Below are 16,605 nucleotides of genomic sequence, written 5' to 3' on the forward strand. Positions count from 1 at the left end.
TAGCAAAAAATCAGAGTCAAACAATCAACAGGATGTTAGGCGGGAGAGTTAATAGCAAGCAACATATTCTTTTTAGCCAAAATAAGAATCAATGTTACCTGGTAATTTGAGAGTGGACACCACTAGCAAATATATCTGCCAACATTGTGCTAAATCTCACCCCGCAATTTTCAGGATCTAGTGCACATGCATAAAACATCACAAACTGCAATCATAAAATAACAGAGTCCTCAAGAGCAGAACAACCAGTGAATCCATGCTATAATACAAAAAACGAAAAAGAAACTGCAGTGTTCAACAAAATTCATACAATTAACGATGGGAAATATTTGAAATAAAGCACCAATATATGCATATTTATATAGACAATAAGTACAATATGAGGACAACTCATACATTACCTGAGCAAATTTCGACTTGTATGCATTCAGAACAGTTATCTGGAATGACTGGAGAAGAATATCAAATACCTAACCAAAACAATTAATGATTCTTTTCAGAGAACATAAGCCAGAGAGTAAAGTTAAAGCAAGTTAAAAGAAATATATAACTTCAGAAAATACCTTAATCCAACGACCATCACCTTTACAGGATTCAAGATGCTCAAAAGTTAGCTCCATCAAGCTATCTAATAATTCAGCAATTAGCTTTTCACGTGAACTCTTCTTACTTAAGGATCCTTCTGGAAGCTGTACAAAAATTCACATTAGTTTAAGAAAAGGTTATTTCCACATGACATAGAAACATAAACCAACTGCCTAAGCAATTATTTTCCATCAAGAAAGAGATTTATCAAATGGGTGAGGCTCTATTCACTCAATAAAGTCCCAACCATTTTCTAAGTGCACAGACCAAAAACTTTGTTGAGAATAGATGAGAAAAATCATTTCAAAACTTCTAACAATGAATACACTTTGAAAAACCAGTGTGAAGGGTACTTCTATGGGTTCGTATAATCCATCCTTAAATCTTCAACTATATTTACTTTACAAGACAGAATTTTATGCTTCCCACTCTTTTGCAGAAACTTCAGCAGAACACAATAACCTATCCCAAGAACCTATTTGAGATGCTCACAGGAAAATAAGGAACTCTGCCTAAAAGGAAATTCACAGATTGTACCTCATCGCCGTCTTGTTCCACACCTTCCAAGTCCATTTCAAATATGTCTTTACCAGATTCATCATGCAAATCATCATCCCATCCAATCTCCACCTATAAGAAGCTCCATTACATAAGATCTTACATATAACTGCAAAAAGCATGTTCCAACAACAGTTTCACAAGGTAATTTCATCTGACTTACATCCAAATCTATCAGCCTATCCACCAGTGCTGTTAGCATTGAATTTCTAACAAGTTCCCCCAATTCACCACTCTCCAACTTTAGCATGTTTTCCACATATATTACAATCATCTTCAACTGAAAAAAAACAGAAGGATGGAAGACATTTTAGAGACAATATTGATAAATAGACAACTTGTGATAGCAACACACAACAGTACTTAAAGTATAATTCACAGTGATTACGACTACTAACAGCATTCGAGTACAATATAAGAACAGCAAATTCAAACATAATTGTCAACTTAGGTAAAGAGTTCAAATTTGCCCACTTCAAGCTGGCCAAATGTAACTCAGAAAGATGTGCACATCAGACAACCCCAGAACTAATTCAAGTAGAATAACATAAGCGAAAATGACCAAAGATGAACAAATACGTGCATAAAGTATGTCATATGATCACGACACCACTTTACGATGGACTCTGTGAGCAAGACTGTTGAAGCAACTCATACAAACACGTATGATACCACGGAGGCATTTTGAGTTGCATTTTGATGCATCCAAATGAAAAACCGGTGTGACAAGAGAAGTATACAACAAAGATTCTACATGCATGAATCTATATCAACAATAAAATCCAAAATAATAATTATACCAAACAGCAACATATTTAATTGAGAAAAAAACAAATGCCAATTGAGAAGTCATTTAAACTTACACGATCATCCTTATTACGGACTGTTGGCATTCTCTGTAAAACTATGGGCAATAATCTCAACGGGGCCAGGGGTACCACCTTAGTAATATTTTCAAAGGCTTCATGCACCCGAGAAATAACTTGTTTCTTTATTTCAATACCCCACGGCTGCAACAATAAAGTACTGGATGGGGGTGTGAAATTGTTGACAAGCATGGTTAAACACGAATCAACATATTTTCCATCTGAAGAAGCCTGGAATATCACAAAAATAAAAATAATCATAAAATTTGTAATAGGTGTCTGAAAATTTGAAAGAAAGGTGATTTCAACTCACATACCAAGGATATAATCAGGGCTATCATGGCATCCATCTCACCAGGTTCAAAGTTCCAGATGTTGATTTGAAAAATCTGAAGAACATTCACCATAAAAAAGATAATAACAACTCTTATAATGCCAAACAAACAAGAAAAAACACAGAAATCCAGTAACAACTTACAGAAGTGAGAAGGGACTCATGGTGAACAATGTCCAACGAAGAAACTGCTCTAGATAGTGCCTTCAAACTTGTCTGCAATTAGCGTAAAAAGGGTATTTAAGACATCCATGATGAGAAAAACAGTGCCATGAACTAATTGAAGGGTGTGGATGTACCTCAAGCAGAGCCCTATGGTTAGGCTGGTGCATAATAGCAACAAGTAGGTTATAATTGTCGCTACAACCCTGTTCCAAAACAAATTATGCTTATTGTAAAAGCAATTAACAAGCGGAATGATGAATCCAGGCCAATACATAGAAGAAGGATATCTTTCATAGTGAAAATAATTGAGCATAAAGCCAGAATGCTTACCGAGGGCACAGCTGTAAGAGCTTCCCTTACATGGTGGACTACTTCAGACTCGCTAACATTAAAACTCTCCATCTCATTTTGTACCTCCATTCCCATCGTCCCAAAGTCGGACGCTACAAAATAAAAAAAAAAAATTTTTTAAAAAAAATTTGCTCAACAAATATTACCTTAAACCACAAAGCGATGACGACATAGACAAGAAGGAGAAATTATAATGATAATGATGAAATTAAGTAAACAAAGACATAATTGTACCAAATCATGGTAAGTAAATAAATTGAATTCAGAATATTTTAAGTAAAAAAATAAAAAATAAGAAGAAAGAAAGAGTGAAAACAGCATCATGAAAAGAAGGAAATGGAATTAAAATAAATAAATGAACTAACTTACAAGAATTATTGAAGCCCGGGAGAGGTAAAAGACGCCGTGTGCAAAAGAGACGTCTAGTGAATGAGGAAGCTTTTCTTCTTCCCGTCGGCTGGGTGCAGAGAAGAATGAAAACACCGAGCGAGGTTTGGCATAAAAGTGGTGGCCTTTTATACCTAGTACAGTAGTACTCAACTTCGTATATTTATTATTAAGGACTCTTCGTTACCTCTAATTTCTTTCATACCCGATTTGTTTCTCCTAAGCCATAATGGAGTATCTGTATTCTATTAGATTTGAAAAACCTTGATGTGGCTGAATTACATTTTTAATTCCAAACATTAAACTTAACAATTAAAGCCAAAGGGCATTTACGTCATTAAACTATACCCTTGGAAAACCAAATATCTTTTCATAATCTCGTATTAATGAATGATTACTTTGGATTTATATGATTATTTTTACTTTTAATAAGGGTGAAAAGGTCAATCCGTTATCAACCTTTCCTAAACAAGCCCTAATCTGTGTCGACCTTTGGAAGACAGTGCCCAATTTTACCGCCATCTCTTTATATCTACATCAATCGTGCAACATAAACCAGAGTGATAGAAATTGAAATATTTGGTAGAGAAATTACCAAGTTAACTATTTCAAAAAATATTAAAGGTAACGTTATACCAAAATATATGCTGATATCATCACCACCAATCACGACTCAACAGACACTTAAGGACAAAATAACATTAGTTGTCTAAACCTTAAACGCCTCAAGAAGACTCTATGTACCTAACCAGAGTGATAGAAATTGAAATATTTGGTAGAGAAATTACCAAGTTAACTATTTCAAAAAACATTAAAGGTAATGTTATACCAAAATATATGCTGATATCATCACCACCAATCACGACTCAACAGACATCACCACCAATCAAGATTCCGCAAACACTTAAGGACAAAACAACATTAATTGTCTAAACCTTAAACGCCTCAAGAAGATTCTGTATACATGTTTCAACTACATTAAATTTGAGGATGTTAATGAAAGATTTTCACTAATCACTTTATTAAATTTGAGGATATGGATGAAAGATCTTCACAAATCAAGATAAGGAAAGATCTTCAGGACAACTTACAAAAGCACTCATGACATAGAGTTGAAAATAGTATAAATAAGCAGTTCAAGTGTTTTGATTTTGATTGAGAAAGTTTATGTAAATTGTGATGAATTGATTGAATTCAAGTGTTGCCTCCTAGAGATTAGAGGATTTATAAGTCACATTAGATACAAATGAATGAGTAATCAAAATTTGAAAACTACTAAATATAGGTTTTCATAATTTGTTAGGGGTATATTTGTAAACTTTTAAGGTATTTTTATAATTTTTTAAACTAATAAGGGGTAACTGATTTTTTATAAGGTACCCGGGTAAGGAACCGGAACCTACATTTTAGGTTCTAGTTCCTTGAATTTAAGAACCAGAATCGATAGGTTCCAGTTTTGGTTCCTTTTTTGGGAATGCACCATGCGGTTCTGGTTCCGGTTCCCTTGAAAAATGTAGGGTACTTGGAATCGCTCACCCCTAGCATCCAAACCACTTTAAAACTTCTCATGTCAATTTTTATTTACGTTTCTTCGAACATATATCACCACTCCACCACAAACACTTCTATAATCATCTCACGTGTAGATTCATAGCAATTTACAGTGCGTATTTCGTTGGTGTCAAAATCACACATCATCAACAGGTAAGAAAGCACAAGGAGGCCTCTTCGGCTTGTTTGGATCCTCGTGATGTTTTAGACAGTCTGGGGTAGGCAAGATTTATCCTATCATATTCTGGGATATCCACCTCTTTAGTATCATCGTCCTCCTTTTTAGTATGATCCTCCACTTTAGTATAATCCTTGACGTGATAATGCCAGCCTTTGAAATACATGCAATTCCCCATACACCTAGAGAACACCTCGCCAAAGAACAACTCATCAGCAGAGATAGGGAATGTACAGAATGGCCGCCCCACAAACAAGACCAAATTGTCCAATTCAACGAAACACGGAGACCACTGATGTTTCTCTCTATCGAATTTACAAGCCCTCATGTCTGGATCATTACTATAAATTACTATAACGTTTCTTTATATCAATTTAATGTTTCCCGGTGTCGTAAATGAAGAACAAATCATTTGATGACTCTACTAAGTACTTATTGCCCATACAACAAGGCTCATACGACTGCACAACTTCAGTAACATTGAAAGAATATGGATCAACAATAATCGTAAGACCTTCTGAGCTCACACCCCATAACTTTCCATCAAAGCAAATAATATCATCAAAAATTGCATATTCCCTAATATTATGATTACCCTTGTTTTATGCAATAAACTCATGCTCACCTTTTCTCCACCCTCGCATGATTTTTGAAAATGATCCCAGAAGTTGAAAATTGCTCCCATATGTGTAAACCGCAACTTTATTGCATTTGTCAATCAGGCCACCATCAAGCAATTTCATGATATGTCCTTTAGCTAATTCTTTTACTAGATAGTCTAACAAGATGAACGGCCTCATTAACTTTTTTGGCAAGTATGGAAGACTAATTGGAACAGGATACCTTAGTTGGACCACCAGAGTCCTCTTCCATCTCTATCACCCAACTCATGGCATCGATTAGTTGGAGAATGTATGAAGAGATTGAATTGCGTACACTGTTGTTTGGATGAGTTTATGGCAGGTGGAAAGGGAAGGGAAGGAATAGAGAATTCAATTAGCCGAGTGAGGAATTAGGGATTTGGGAGGTGAAAAAGAAAAAGGGAAAAATTTACAGAGAGCGCGTATGTTTTGGATTTCAATTTTACCAAGCCGTTTTCTGATCATCCTGAGCAAATCAATCGGGAGTTTGGACCCATCCCTATCTAACTCCCGATCCACCGGCGCCATTTCTCTGGTCTCTACAAATTTACGAGACTTGTTTTTGGAATTTATCTAGAGTGCTATCAAGGGTGCGTTTGATTAGAGAATGTTTTTATGTTAATATATTTGGTTAAAAAGAATATATTGGTGGTTATGTTATTTAAATTATTAAATTATTTTTCTTTTAAATATTAATATAATATTATTTTTATTATTAATTTTTGAATAATTTTTTTAACTCCTAACATTTCAGTAGTTAAAATATCCCGCTTATATAAAACTTTAATTTATAACAAAATCACCCCCATTACGCTAAGCCACTGCCCGCCACAACCATCCGCCATTGGAAGTCACCATGAGTAGGCCACCGTCACCGAAAGGCTCTGATATGACTGTTTTTGGCCATATTGATGGCTGAAAACACCCCAATCAAAGTAAATCTGGCCGAAAATGGCCAGATCCATGACCTTTATCAGCCATATTTGGATGAGATATGGTCGTTAACGGCCATATCTCACTCAAATATGGCCGATAAAGGCCAAGGGTCTGGCCGGAAATGGCCAAAATAGATTTGGCCATTACCGGCCAGATCTACCCCGATAGGGGTGTTTTCGACCATCAATATGGCAAAAACAACCGTATCGAAGCCTCCCAATGACGATGGGCTACTCACGATGACTCCAGGCGACTTCCGACGGTGGCCGGTGGTGGTTTGGTTGGCGACAAGCGGCGGCAAGTGGGTAGGGGGGGTGGCGGCGACAAGTGGGTGGGCTGCAATTTGTTTTAAATTCAAGGGTAATTTTGTTCAAAAAATTAATCAATTAGGGCGAAATAGTAAATGCCAGATTCATGTAAATTAATTGAAAAATAAGGGTATTATTGTCCTAGAATTTTATTAATAAGGGATATAATTGTAACAAAAATAAGATTACATTGGTAATCTTACGATACTTAAGAAAATGGAGGTTATCAGATTACCTCCAATATTACCAATAGTAACTACTATTGATATTGAAATATTACCGAAATTTTATATTACTTGACAACCAAACATGGTAATCAAGTATTATAATATGACATAACCCTAGTAATCTCATATAACTCTCAACCAAACGCCCTCTAAGAGTGAGTCTAAGTTACATAATCTATATTATTGAATGATTTTAAAAGTTGGTATTTATAGTTTTCGGAAATCAAAATCCACTTTCAGAGAAATCAATTATCAAAATATCATAAAATTAAACATGTGTTCTAATTTTGTATAAATAAAATTAAAAATTATATTAACAAAAAAAATTAAAAACATAAACTGGTCGGCAAAGTCGCTAGCCAACTCCGACGATTGTGACAGAAAATATTATTTTGACGAGTTAAATACTTAAATTACATTGTTAGCGCTATTAGAGTCGTTGCCTAATGATCTCAATTAAATTATATTGTTAGCACTATTAGGTTCGTCGGTGATGGCAGTCAGCCACCGCTAGCCAATTTTCTATTTTTTAAAAATTTCAAACTCTTTAATTTAAGTACTTAATTTTAATATATTTTAATTATAGGAAAATAACCAATTCAAAATATTGTATACCTATTTTAGTCTTTTTACATTATTAATATGTCATCTCCCAAAAATAAAAGTGCTACCCTAATAGATTATTTCTAAAGTTGATTATTTTAAAAACAAACCATAAGTGATTATGAGACCTAAGCCTAAATAGATATACAATATTATAATAGCAACATAATTATATTAAATTACAATCTTAAAAATAAAATATAAAATAGCATTTATGAGAATGTTAAAAACGTTATAAAAGACAGAATATGGATATTAATAGCAGTTTTAGAATGTTTAGAGAATGCTATGAAAATCATAGGATAGCTATTAAATGTCATTCTATTTATTTATTTATTTTGTTAATTAAAGTATTCGGACAAGCTTACGTATATCTTGATTAATTCTTAGGAGAAGCTATCCTGTAACAATCCACTGTCGTGACCACTTGGTAAATCATGGATAAAAATACTACCTTTATACCTAACAAGAAATCGAGAGTTAAAACATTTTTGTTATAGTGTTTTGAGAGCAATTGGTATTAATATGATACAGTTAAGTCTAGTAGCCAAATATGTTATTGTCCCCGTCTCATTCAAACCCTCTACTCATGTCTTAACATGGTAATTAAGAAGGTGTAAATAAAAAGAATGTTAGTTAAATGCAAGCTAGATATAGTTATGACACAATAAATAAATAAAGTATAGATTATATTTAATATGATATGATATTGGGGATTTAAGTAACGATATAGTAGCAGTAGCAGTCATGGTCGGGATTGTAGTAAGGTAAGGGACAGGTAACAACACGGCACGTGACAAGGTCTTACTCATAAAACCTGCCTGCCCCTGCCTATCTCCATCTCTCATGAGACTACATAAAAAAGTTAATCAGCTGTTGCTAGCACAAACGGTTATGGCGTGAGCAGCAAACACTGCCAGCTGGTTACAGTTGGACGGATTTTCTGTACATCTACCAACACGTGTCCTCTTTTCTTCTTTTGACATCTGGACTTTCTTCATTTATTGCTCTTTACTTTTATATCCCCCATCTCATTCAAACATGGGAGCATGGCTGAATCTGGACCATCCCATTGCAGAATACCCGTTTCATCCTACTTCCCTTCTCTAATTATAACCCACTTTCCCTAAAAAGGCAACAGTGGCATTTCTGTTATACTTCTGAGCCGTCAGGGAGATATCTGCGAATCGATTTCACTTCTGGGCACCCAAGGATGAGTAGATCTTGCTGATAACCGATCAGTCATAATCAATTTCACGCTATTTCCATCGAATTATCGTTAAATTGTGAATTAAAAACTGATAAATATATATATATATATATATGTACACATACGTAATATAATAATCAGAATCCGCCAAAGCAGAAGAAGCTTTCGGACTTCGGAGACATAGCATGGGAATTAGCTGGATTTGTGATATAGAATAGAATAGAATAGAATAGAAGAGAAGAAGCTCATTGATTGTTTGAATTCTGTTTGAATTTGGTCAGAAATGACGAGTGCTGTGGGCTCAGTGGATGAAGCAGTTGAAGAGATTATGAAAATTCACAAATCCTTGCCGGCGAGACCTGGAATCGATGAAATAGAGGCGGCCAAAGAGTTGATCCAGAACGTGGAGAAGGAGGACCAGGGCAGACTTGAAGCCATTGGTAGATTGAGCAAGAGTCCGGATGTTCCTGAAGAGTTGTTCATGGTGTTACAAGAGATGCGGAAGAACTTGGTTTATTATCACAGCAAAGAACAGAAACGTGAGGCCTTGAAATTACTCGATCTTGAGAATGTCCATGCTCTGTTTGATGATTTTATTCAGAGAGCTGCTAATTGTATCCCTTCCTCTTCTTCTTCTACTTCAAACTCTAATTATAACACCTCTAAGTCCTCTTCCGCTTCCCTTCCTGCCGCCAAAACCAAGTCAACTTCCACTGCAACTGCAAACGCCGCTCCTGCCACTTTATATTACCCTGAGAAGGCGCCTGTCAAGACTTCAGAATTGGTTACTAGGGATGACAGTTATGTGAAGAAGGCCAAGTCTTCTCTCTATTCGGATGGAATTGGAACCACCGTTTCATCCACCCCTCATATAGTGGATTCCACTCTAAAATCAGGTTAGCTTCATTACTCTCTTTAATTTTTGTTTTATTTCTAAGAATTAAGAGTATTTACTTGTTTTAGAATATTTTTTATGTAGGTCAAGATGGTGATAAATTGAGTTTAATTAAGCTGGCTAGTTTGATTGAAGCCTCTAAGAAGAAAGGTACTAGAGATCTCAATCTCCAAAACAAGTTGATGGATAATGTTGAATGGTTACCGGAATCAATAGGAAAATTATCCAGTTTGATTTCTCTAGATTTGTCTGAGAATCGAATTGTGGCCTTACCGCCCACTATTGGGGGCCTTTCGTCATTGATGAAGTTGGATTTGCATGCAAACAGAATTCTTCAACTCCCTGATACCATTGGAGATCTCCTTAATTTGGTTTCTCTAGACCTGAGGGGAAACCAGTTATCAACTCTGCCTGCTACCTTTGGCAGATTGGTACGCCTTGAAGACCTTGATTTGAGCTCAAACCACCTATCTTCACTCCCTGATACAATAGGTTCACTTGTTAGCCTCAAGAAATTGAATGTGGAAACCAATGACCTTGAAGAACTTCCACATACTATTGGTCAGTGTTCTTCACTTAGGGAGCTTTGTGTGGATTATAACCGGCTTAAAGCCCTTCCGGAAGCAGTAGGGAAGATTCAAACTCTGGAGGTTCTCTCTGTGCGCTATAATAACATCAAACAGTTACCTACAACTATGTCATCTCTGTCAAACCTGAGGGAGCTTGATGTAAGTTTCAATGAGCTTGAGTCAGTACCTGAGAGCTTATGTTTTGCAACCACACTTGTCAAGATGAACATAGGAAACAATTTTGCTGATATGCGTTACCTGCCGAGATCTATTGGAAACCTGGAGATGCTTGAAGAGTTGGATATTAGCAATAACCAGATCCGGGTCCTTCCAGACTCATTTAGGATGCTAACACGACTGCGTATACTTCGTGTGGATCAAAATCCGTTGGAAGTGCCTCCTAGACATATAGCTGAAAAGGGTGCACAGGTAATGTCTCTTTCTCCTTGAACATGTAATTCTATTATTATTCATTAATATTATTATTTTCTATGTCAGGTATACATCTTGTTTCTTTGTTTTGGACAGGCTGTGGTTCAGTATATGGCTGATCTTGTTGAAAAGAGAGATGTTAAGACACAACCAGTTAAGCAAAAAAAGAGTTGGGCTCAGATTTGCTGCTTCTCAAAGTCTAACAAAAGGAAGCGCAGTGGTATAGATTATGTGAATGCTTGAGCTGTACTGAAAAAGAGGCCGATTTGATCTCTTAAAATGTAAGGTCTTAAAATTGTCTTTACGTCTAGTCTGTTCATGAGTTGTATGAAATTTGGATCATGTTATTGTATTAGGACTGAAACTGGGAGCTCAGTTCAACTGATTGTGATGGAGAATGTAGAATTCAATTGTCTGGGTTAGGCTGGAAAGTACTAGAGGATGTGCTATTGAGAATACAAACACTCGAAACATACATGGATTTGATTACCTTATGATGGTGACAAATGACTCCATTATTCATCTTGCAGGGGTTTCTTCAGAGTCAGTGAGATGAAAAGCAAAGATCATTATGCAGCTGATACCATGCATTAACGACAGGTGTGGGTTTATAAAACATGGCATCTGACTTATGTATCCACAATTGTAGATATCCTTGTTCCTCTTTTTAATTTTCAATTTTTGTAATTTTTTAAATTAAATTTTATTCCAACTGTATCTCTGTTGTTGTGAAACTATAATGAGGTGTACAATTGAGCCGGCAAACAGGAGGGGAAAGGAATTGTTGTTCTTCATATCCCTCGTTGTAAAATGAAGTTTGAGTTTACACTTTTCATCACTTCTAATAGAAATTTGTTTATTTTTAAAACTGAATCCAGAATATCCTCTGTTGCTCCTCTCGATTGTTGTGAATTTAATCCGAAATAATTCTCAATGTACTAGTTTTGTAGAAATAGTGTTTATTCGTACATCTGGTGTAAGGTTTCAGAGTGATGCTAGATTTATTACTTAGCAATCTCCAGAAATATCTTGTTAAGCAATGACATTAGCTATGGTGATGCTTTTGACACGCTGCACACATTCTGTGGGTAAATTTATATGTTTATGATTGTTATGTTGCTGGTTTGGTTTGGTTATACAAAGCTGAGTGATTAGTTAGCACATTTGGATGGATACCAAACTTATTTTTTCCCCGTGATAAAGGTATTATTATGATTCATATCCAAACCTGAAATTGTTTATAGTTTTTGAGTAGGGATTTTCTTTTGATTTTCACAGAACAAACATAAGATTGTGATTGTAGCGGATAGTTCATAAAAAAGAAAAAAAAAAAAAAAAAAAAAATCTTAACCACGTATCTATCTATAGAAATTGAGTAGAAAATTTAAGTTGTTGCTGGCATTTATGTGGCAGTTGGTGACATGATCCAGCAATTACTCTTGGTACGCTGTGTCATGTGTGCATTCAACATGACATGATATGCTGTGCCAGGATCAACGACCACAGAAGTTGTCACGTTCCATGCTGCTAGTGAATGGCTGTAGCTTATAAAAAGATTGATCCCATCATTAAGTGGATGATTTTTGTGTGAAGCTAAGAAACAGAGAGTAAAAATGGGTTCATCTTTAACCGAGTTAACAACTTTTTCCCACCCAAATAATGGTATAATGACACTTTTTCACCTATAGCTTTTTAAAATATTATTTTATTATCTAAATTTATATTTCGATGGTGAACTCGGTTTAGGTTATTAGGGTTTTTAAAGAAGGAAGACCGATGAGTCATTTGGTGATAAAAGGTTAGATTTTGGTGGTTAAGGTTTATCAGAATTTAATTTAGGAGAGGCGACTGTACAAATCCTAATCGTTCAGTTGTCAACAATTGGTGAGATCAACAAGAATAGAGTTTGAGGGGTTTTGATGAGTGATAATTAAGGAAGAGAATAGTGGTAGTGTGGTTGTACAAGGTCACAAGTAGCGATGTTGGATTGAAAATAGAGTATAAATTTATATAATAAAATGATATTTTAAAAGTCTAGGGTGAAAAAATGTGATTAAGCCATCATTTGAGTGAGAAAAAGTCATTTACTCTCTTTTTAACTGGGTAAAATGATTGGTGTCTCTGCGATGGGTTGTGGTAGTGTGGTTAGCTAACCCTATGTGGATTATAATATGAATGAGTAACCAATAGGAAAGTTGATAAGACAATAACACCCCCAATTAGGCAACTTGATTGACCCTAAAGGCTAAATCAATGGATATAAAGAAAGCTATCATAAAGAAAAGAGGAGAAAAAGAAAACTTTTTATGAAGCCTGATGATCCCACCATTCCATAACTTTGTTTGGTAACTGTCACTTCTATAAAACTATTCTTAATTCCGTTTTCATTAAAATAATTAACTATTCTTACATCAAATGAATAATCATTGGTCGTCCCAAAAATCATTCAAACTTGCATTTAATTAAGAAGCAGATCATGTGCTGTGAGGTTCAGGATAAGCATTTCTCACCATTTTTGTCTGCACCTTCTCAATATATAAAAACATATTGACATGCATGTGACTAATGTCCTTATTTTTATCAGTTTGGGTATCAAAAATTTATGTCAAATATCTTGTACGAGATTATAGTAAAAAGTGGTTTTACTACTCTGTAGAGACCACTTTATCTCAAATCAAGAATCTAATTCCAGAATGAGTAATGGTGGTTGTACTGTACTAGTAGGTCCAATTCCTATAATGTTCCAGGAGGATATACCAATAATATTTCACTTTGGATTCTTCATCCAGTCTTCGATTACATTTTTTAATGCTCATGCTGCAACTTGATTATTAAAGTAAATGATAAGAGACAAAGACTAAGGCGAAGGAGCCAATTGTTAATTCATTATGTAACATGCCATCTGAAGAAGCTTTATATGAAATAAAAAGAGCAGTTGCCTTCTGCAAATTGAATGTGAAAATGGAGATTGAGTATCAGGGGTTCAACTACCTTAAAGTGGCTACAAAAATAGGAGGGAGTTCAAAGACAAAGAGGGCATGGAGATTATTTGTGAGGAGAGTTGTATCATGGGCATTTGATAAGCTTAAGAGGAAGATGTGTAGAATCCCAGATGGAAAAGAAAAGGAAGTGAATTTGCAGTATGACATTTTAAGCTACGCAAAGAATTTTGATGATGGAAGATGGCAAGAAGAGGAGTTTGATTTCTACGGTTATGGATCATTTAGTTACAGATTCGTGCAACTGCAAGAAGAAGACAATAATATTTTGGAACTGGAATTGTAATTGGTTTGTTTGGAATCACATGTACAACAAACTTTGTCAAATATATCATAAAGAAGGTTATTGCCGTGATTTGATCTATTTTATGAATAGTTATAATAAGAGAAGGAGAACACTACATGAGTGGTGACATTATATGTATATAATACTTGGAGTAGTGGATGAAAAATGATTACCTAAGAGAGTGGGTAATAAAAGCTCCAAATCACTCACCCAATGCAATAATTGAAGATAAAATAAAATAATTTAACATGGATGGGGCCTTAGATTTTGGTTGATTGTGATTATGAATGCAAAAAAAATCACTTTTCCAACTTATACCCCATTTGCATTTGCCCTTTTACAAGAACAAAATTCCTCCATTTGGATGGCTTCACGTGCACCTCCACATATCCATAATAGCCCACCAACTTGACGATGTGAGAATCTTCAAAACTTCTAATACCCTTCATCACACATGATATGAGAGTGGTTGGGCTTAAGTAGAATCAAGAGCTTCGGTAAAAGTCACCTCGCATGATATGACGATGTGGGAACATTCAACTTCTAATACCCTCCCTTACGCATAATATGGTGATGTGGGAATGTTCAACCTCTAATACCCTCCATGTTAATAGTCTAGAGTTTAAAGAATTATCATAGGATGGATTTAGGAAGAAATTAGTTGCCAGATTAAACAGATCTAAAGCAAGATAACCAAGATAATCAAGCAAGGAAATAAAGGAATGAAAGCAAAGAACAGTAACATGATAATTTATAGTGGTCCAGCTTTGTAGCCTACATCCACTCTCCAAAGCTCAAAATAGGACATCATTGATCATCAAGAGGCCAAGTATTATAGAGAATTTAACATAGGTAAGAAAAACAAAGAAAGAACACACCCGAATAAAAACCCCTAGGCTTCTCTATGAATGCTCTATCTTTCTCCACAACCAACAAGATTGATTTATACACAAGAGTAACTCCTAAGATCAACCTCCACCTGTATGAAGCAATTTTCTAGCCGGAGATGAATAACAGAAATGATTTTTATCCATTTCCATGCTTCACAAAAGAGGATGAGAATGAAAGATGCTTGCAAGAAAGACGGATCAAATGACACGACAATAGAAGTTATCCTTATTTAAAACGACGTCACTTGCTGCATCCTATTTTAATTGACTTCTTTGACTCTTATAACAAATGTTGACTCCACTGTGGCAAAACATAAGCCACATCACCACAATTCTCCACCTTGGCTTTTGATTTGACACCCTATTTAGCCTTTGAAATTTACCCTTCATTACTTGACATGAAGAAGGCTCATGTAGAGCCTATGTTTATCAGTAGTCACTGTCTTTGTAAACATGTCAGCTAGATAATGAGAACCAGTCACCTTTTCAATTTTGATTTCACCCTTCTCAATCAATTCTCTAATGAAGTGAAGTCGAACATCAATGTGCTTGGTGTGTTCGTGAAGTACTTGGTTCTTACACAGGTGTATGACACTCTGACTATCACTGTTAACAACAACTGCCCTCTGTTCTAAACCCAGCTTGTTTATAAAACCCTTCAACCACTTAGCTTCTTTTGCTGCCTCAGTCAATGCCACATATTCCTATTCAGTTGAGGATAATTTGACCATATGTTGTATTTTAGACTTCCAACTAACAATATTTCCCAAATTGCAAACACAAAACCAAAAGTGGACTTCCTCTTGTTAATATCACCATCATAATCTGCATCCACAAAACCTTCAACACAACAATTTTCCTTTGATTTTTTTTGAACACAATGCCTACTAAACTAGACCCGTTTAAGTGCCTCAAGATCCATTTTAATGCAGACCAATGAACCTTTCCTAGGTTACTCATAAACCTGCTCACAAGGCTCACCGAGTATGCAAGATAAGGCCTTGAGCATACCATCAAATGCATTAAACTGCCCAGGGCACTTGCATAAGGAATGCCATTTCAAGCTTCTCTTCTTCACTTTGAGGACTCTGATCATGAGAAAGCTTAAAGTGTTGGCCAAGAGGTGTTTGAACAACTTTTGCATCCTTCATATTGAACTTTTGTAGAATCTTTTTAGCATAATAATCTTGCTGAACCAGCTTCAGACTTTCATGAACTCTATCTCTAATAATTGAAATACCAAGCACTTTTGAACTTGACCCATCTCTTTCATTTCAAACTTGTTATTCAACATTTTCTGCAGCCGAGATAACTCATATGTGTCTTGACAAGCCACCATCATATCATCCATATACAATAACAAGAAACTATGTGTTAGATAAGAAATTCTCTTAAAATAGAAACCAAACATAAAAGAATCAAACTTTTTGTACCACTGTCGTGGTGATTGTTTTAAGCCATATAATGATTTTTTAAGAAGGAAAACTTTACATGCTGAACCATTATATCCCTTAGGCTGCTCCATCAGAATATTTTCTTCCAGATCACCATGCAAGAAGACTGTCTTTACATCCAGTTGCTCTAATTCAAGGTTGAATTGGACAACAAGGGATAACAACACCCTAATGGATGTC

At 35.4% G+C, this 16,605-nt stretch overlaps 2 protein-coding genes and 1 long non-coding RNA gene across 3 annotated transcripts; 1 reads left to right on the top strand and 2 right to left on the bottom strand.

Moving 5' to 3' along the window:
* Positions 1-79: 79 nt before the first annotated feature.
* LOC116127806 (RNA polymerase I-specific transcription initiation factor RRN3-like) lies at positions 80-2,721 on the bottom strand. The gene is made up of 9 exons (XM_031413468.1): positions 2,643-2,721; positions 2,488-2,559; positions 2,327-2,398; positions 2,007-2,240; positions 1,307-1,423; positions 1,123-1,215; positions 564-689; positions 402-470; positions 80-205 (listed from the first exon to the last, which is right to left on the bottom strand). Exons 1-9 carry the CDS (start codon positions 2,673-2,675, stop codon positions 95-97), a joined length of 927 nt encoding a protein of 308 aa, XP_031269328.1. The 5' UTR covers positions 2,676-2,721; the 3' UTR covers positions 80-94.
* Positions 2,722-2,919: 198 nt separating this feature from the next.
* LOC116127807 lies at positions 2,920-3,361 on the bottom strand. The gene is made up of 2 exons (XR_004127643.1): positions 3,229-3,361; positions 2,920-2,951 (listed from the first exon to the last, which is right to left on the bottom strand). It is a non-coding gene; the product is annotated as an uncharacterized LOC116127807 (long non-coding RNA).
* A 5,716-nt stretch (positions 3,362-9,077) lies between these two features.
* On the top strand, positions 9,078-11,664 carry LOC116127815 (plant intracellular Ras-group-related LRR protein 4-like). The gene is made up of 4 exons (XM_031413478.1): positions 9,078-9,796; positions 9,880-10,793; positions 10,893-11,077; positions 11,153-11,664. The coding sequence occupies exons 1-3, from the start codon at positions 9,184-9,186 to the stop codon at positions 11,037-11,039; spliced, it is 1,674 nt and encodes a 557-aa protein (XP_031269338.1). The 5' UTR covers positions 9,078-9,183; the 3' UTR covers positions 11,040-11,077; positions 11,153-11,664.
* The last annotated feature ends 4,941 nt before the right edge of the window (positions 11,665-16,605 follow it).

The sequence above is a fragment of the Pistacia vera genome, unplaced genomic scaffold, assembly GCF_008641045.1.
Source record: "Pistacia vera cultivar Batoury unplaced genomic scaffold, PisVer_v2 Contig195, whole genome shotgun sequence".
In the NCBI taxonomy this organism is placed as follows: Eukaryota; Viridiplantae; Streptophyta; class Magnoliopsida; order Sapindales; family Anacardiaceae; genus Pistacia; species Pistacia vera.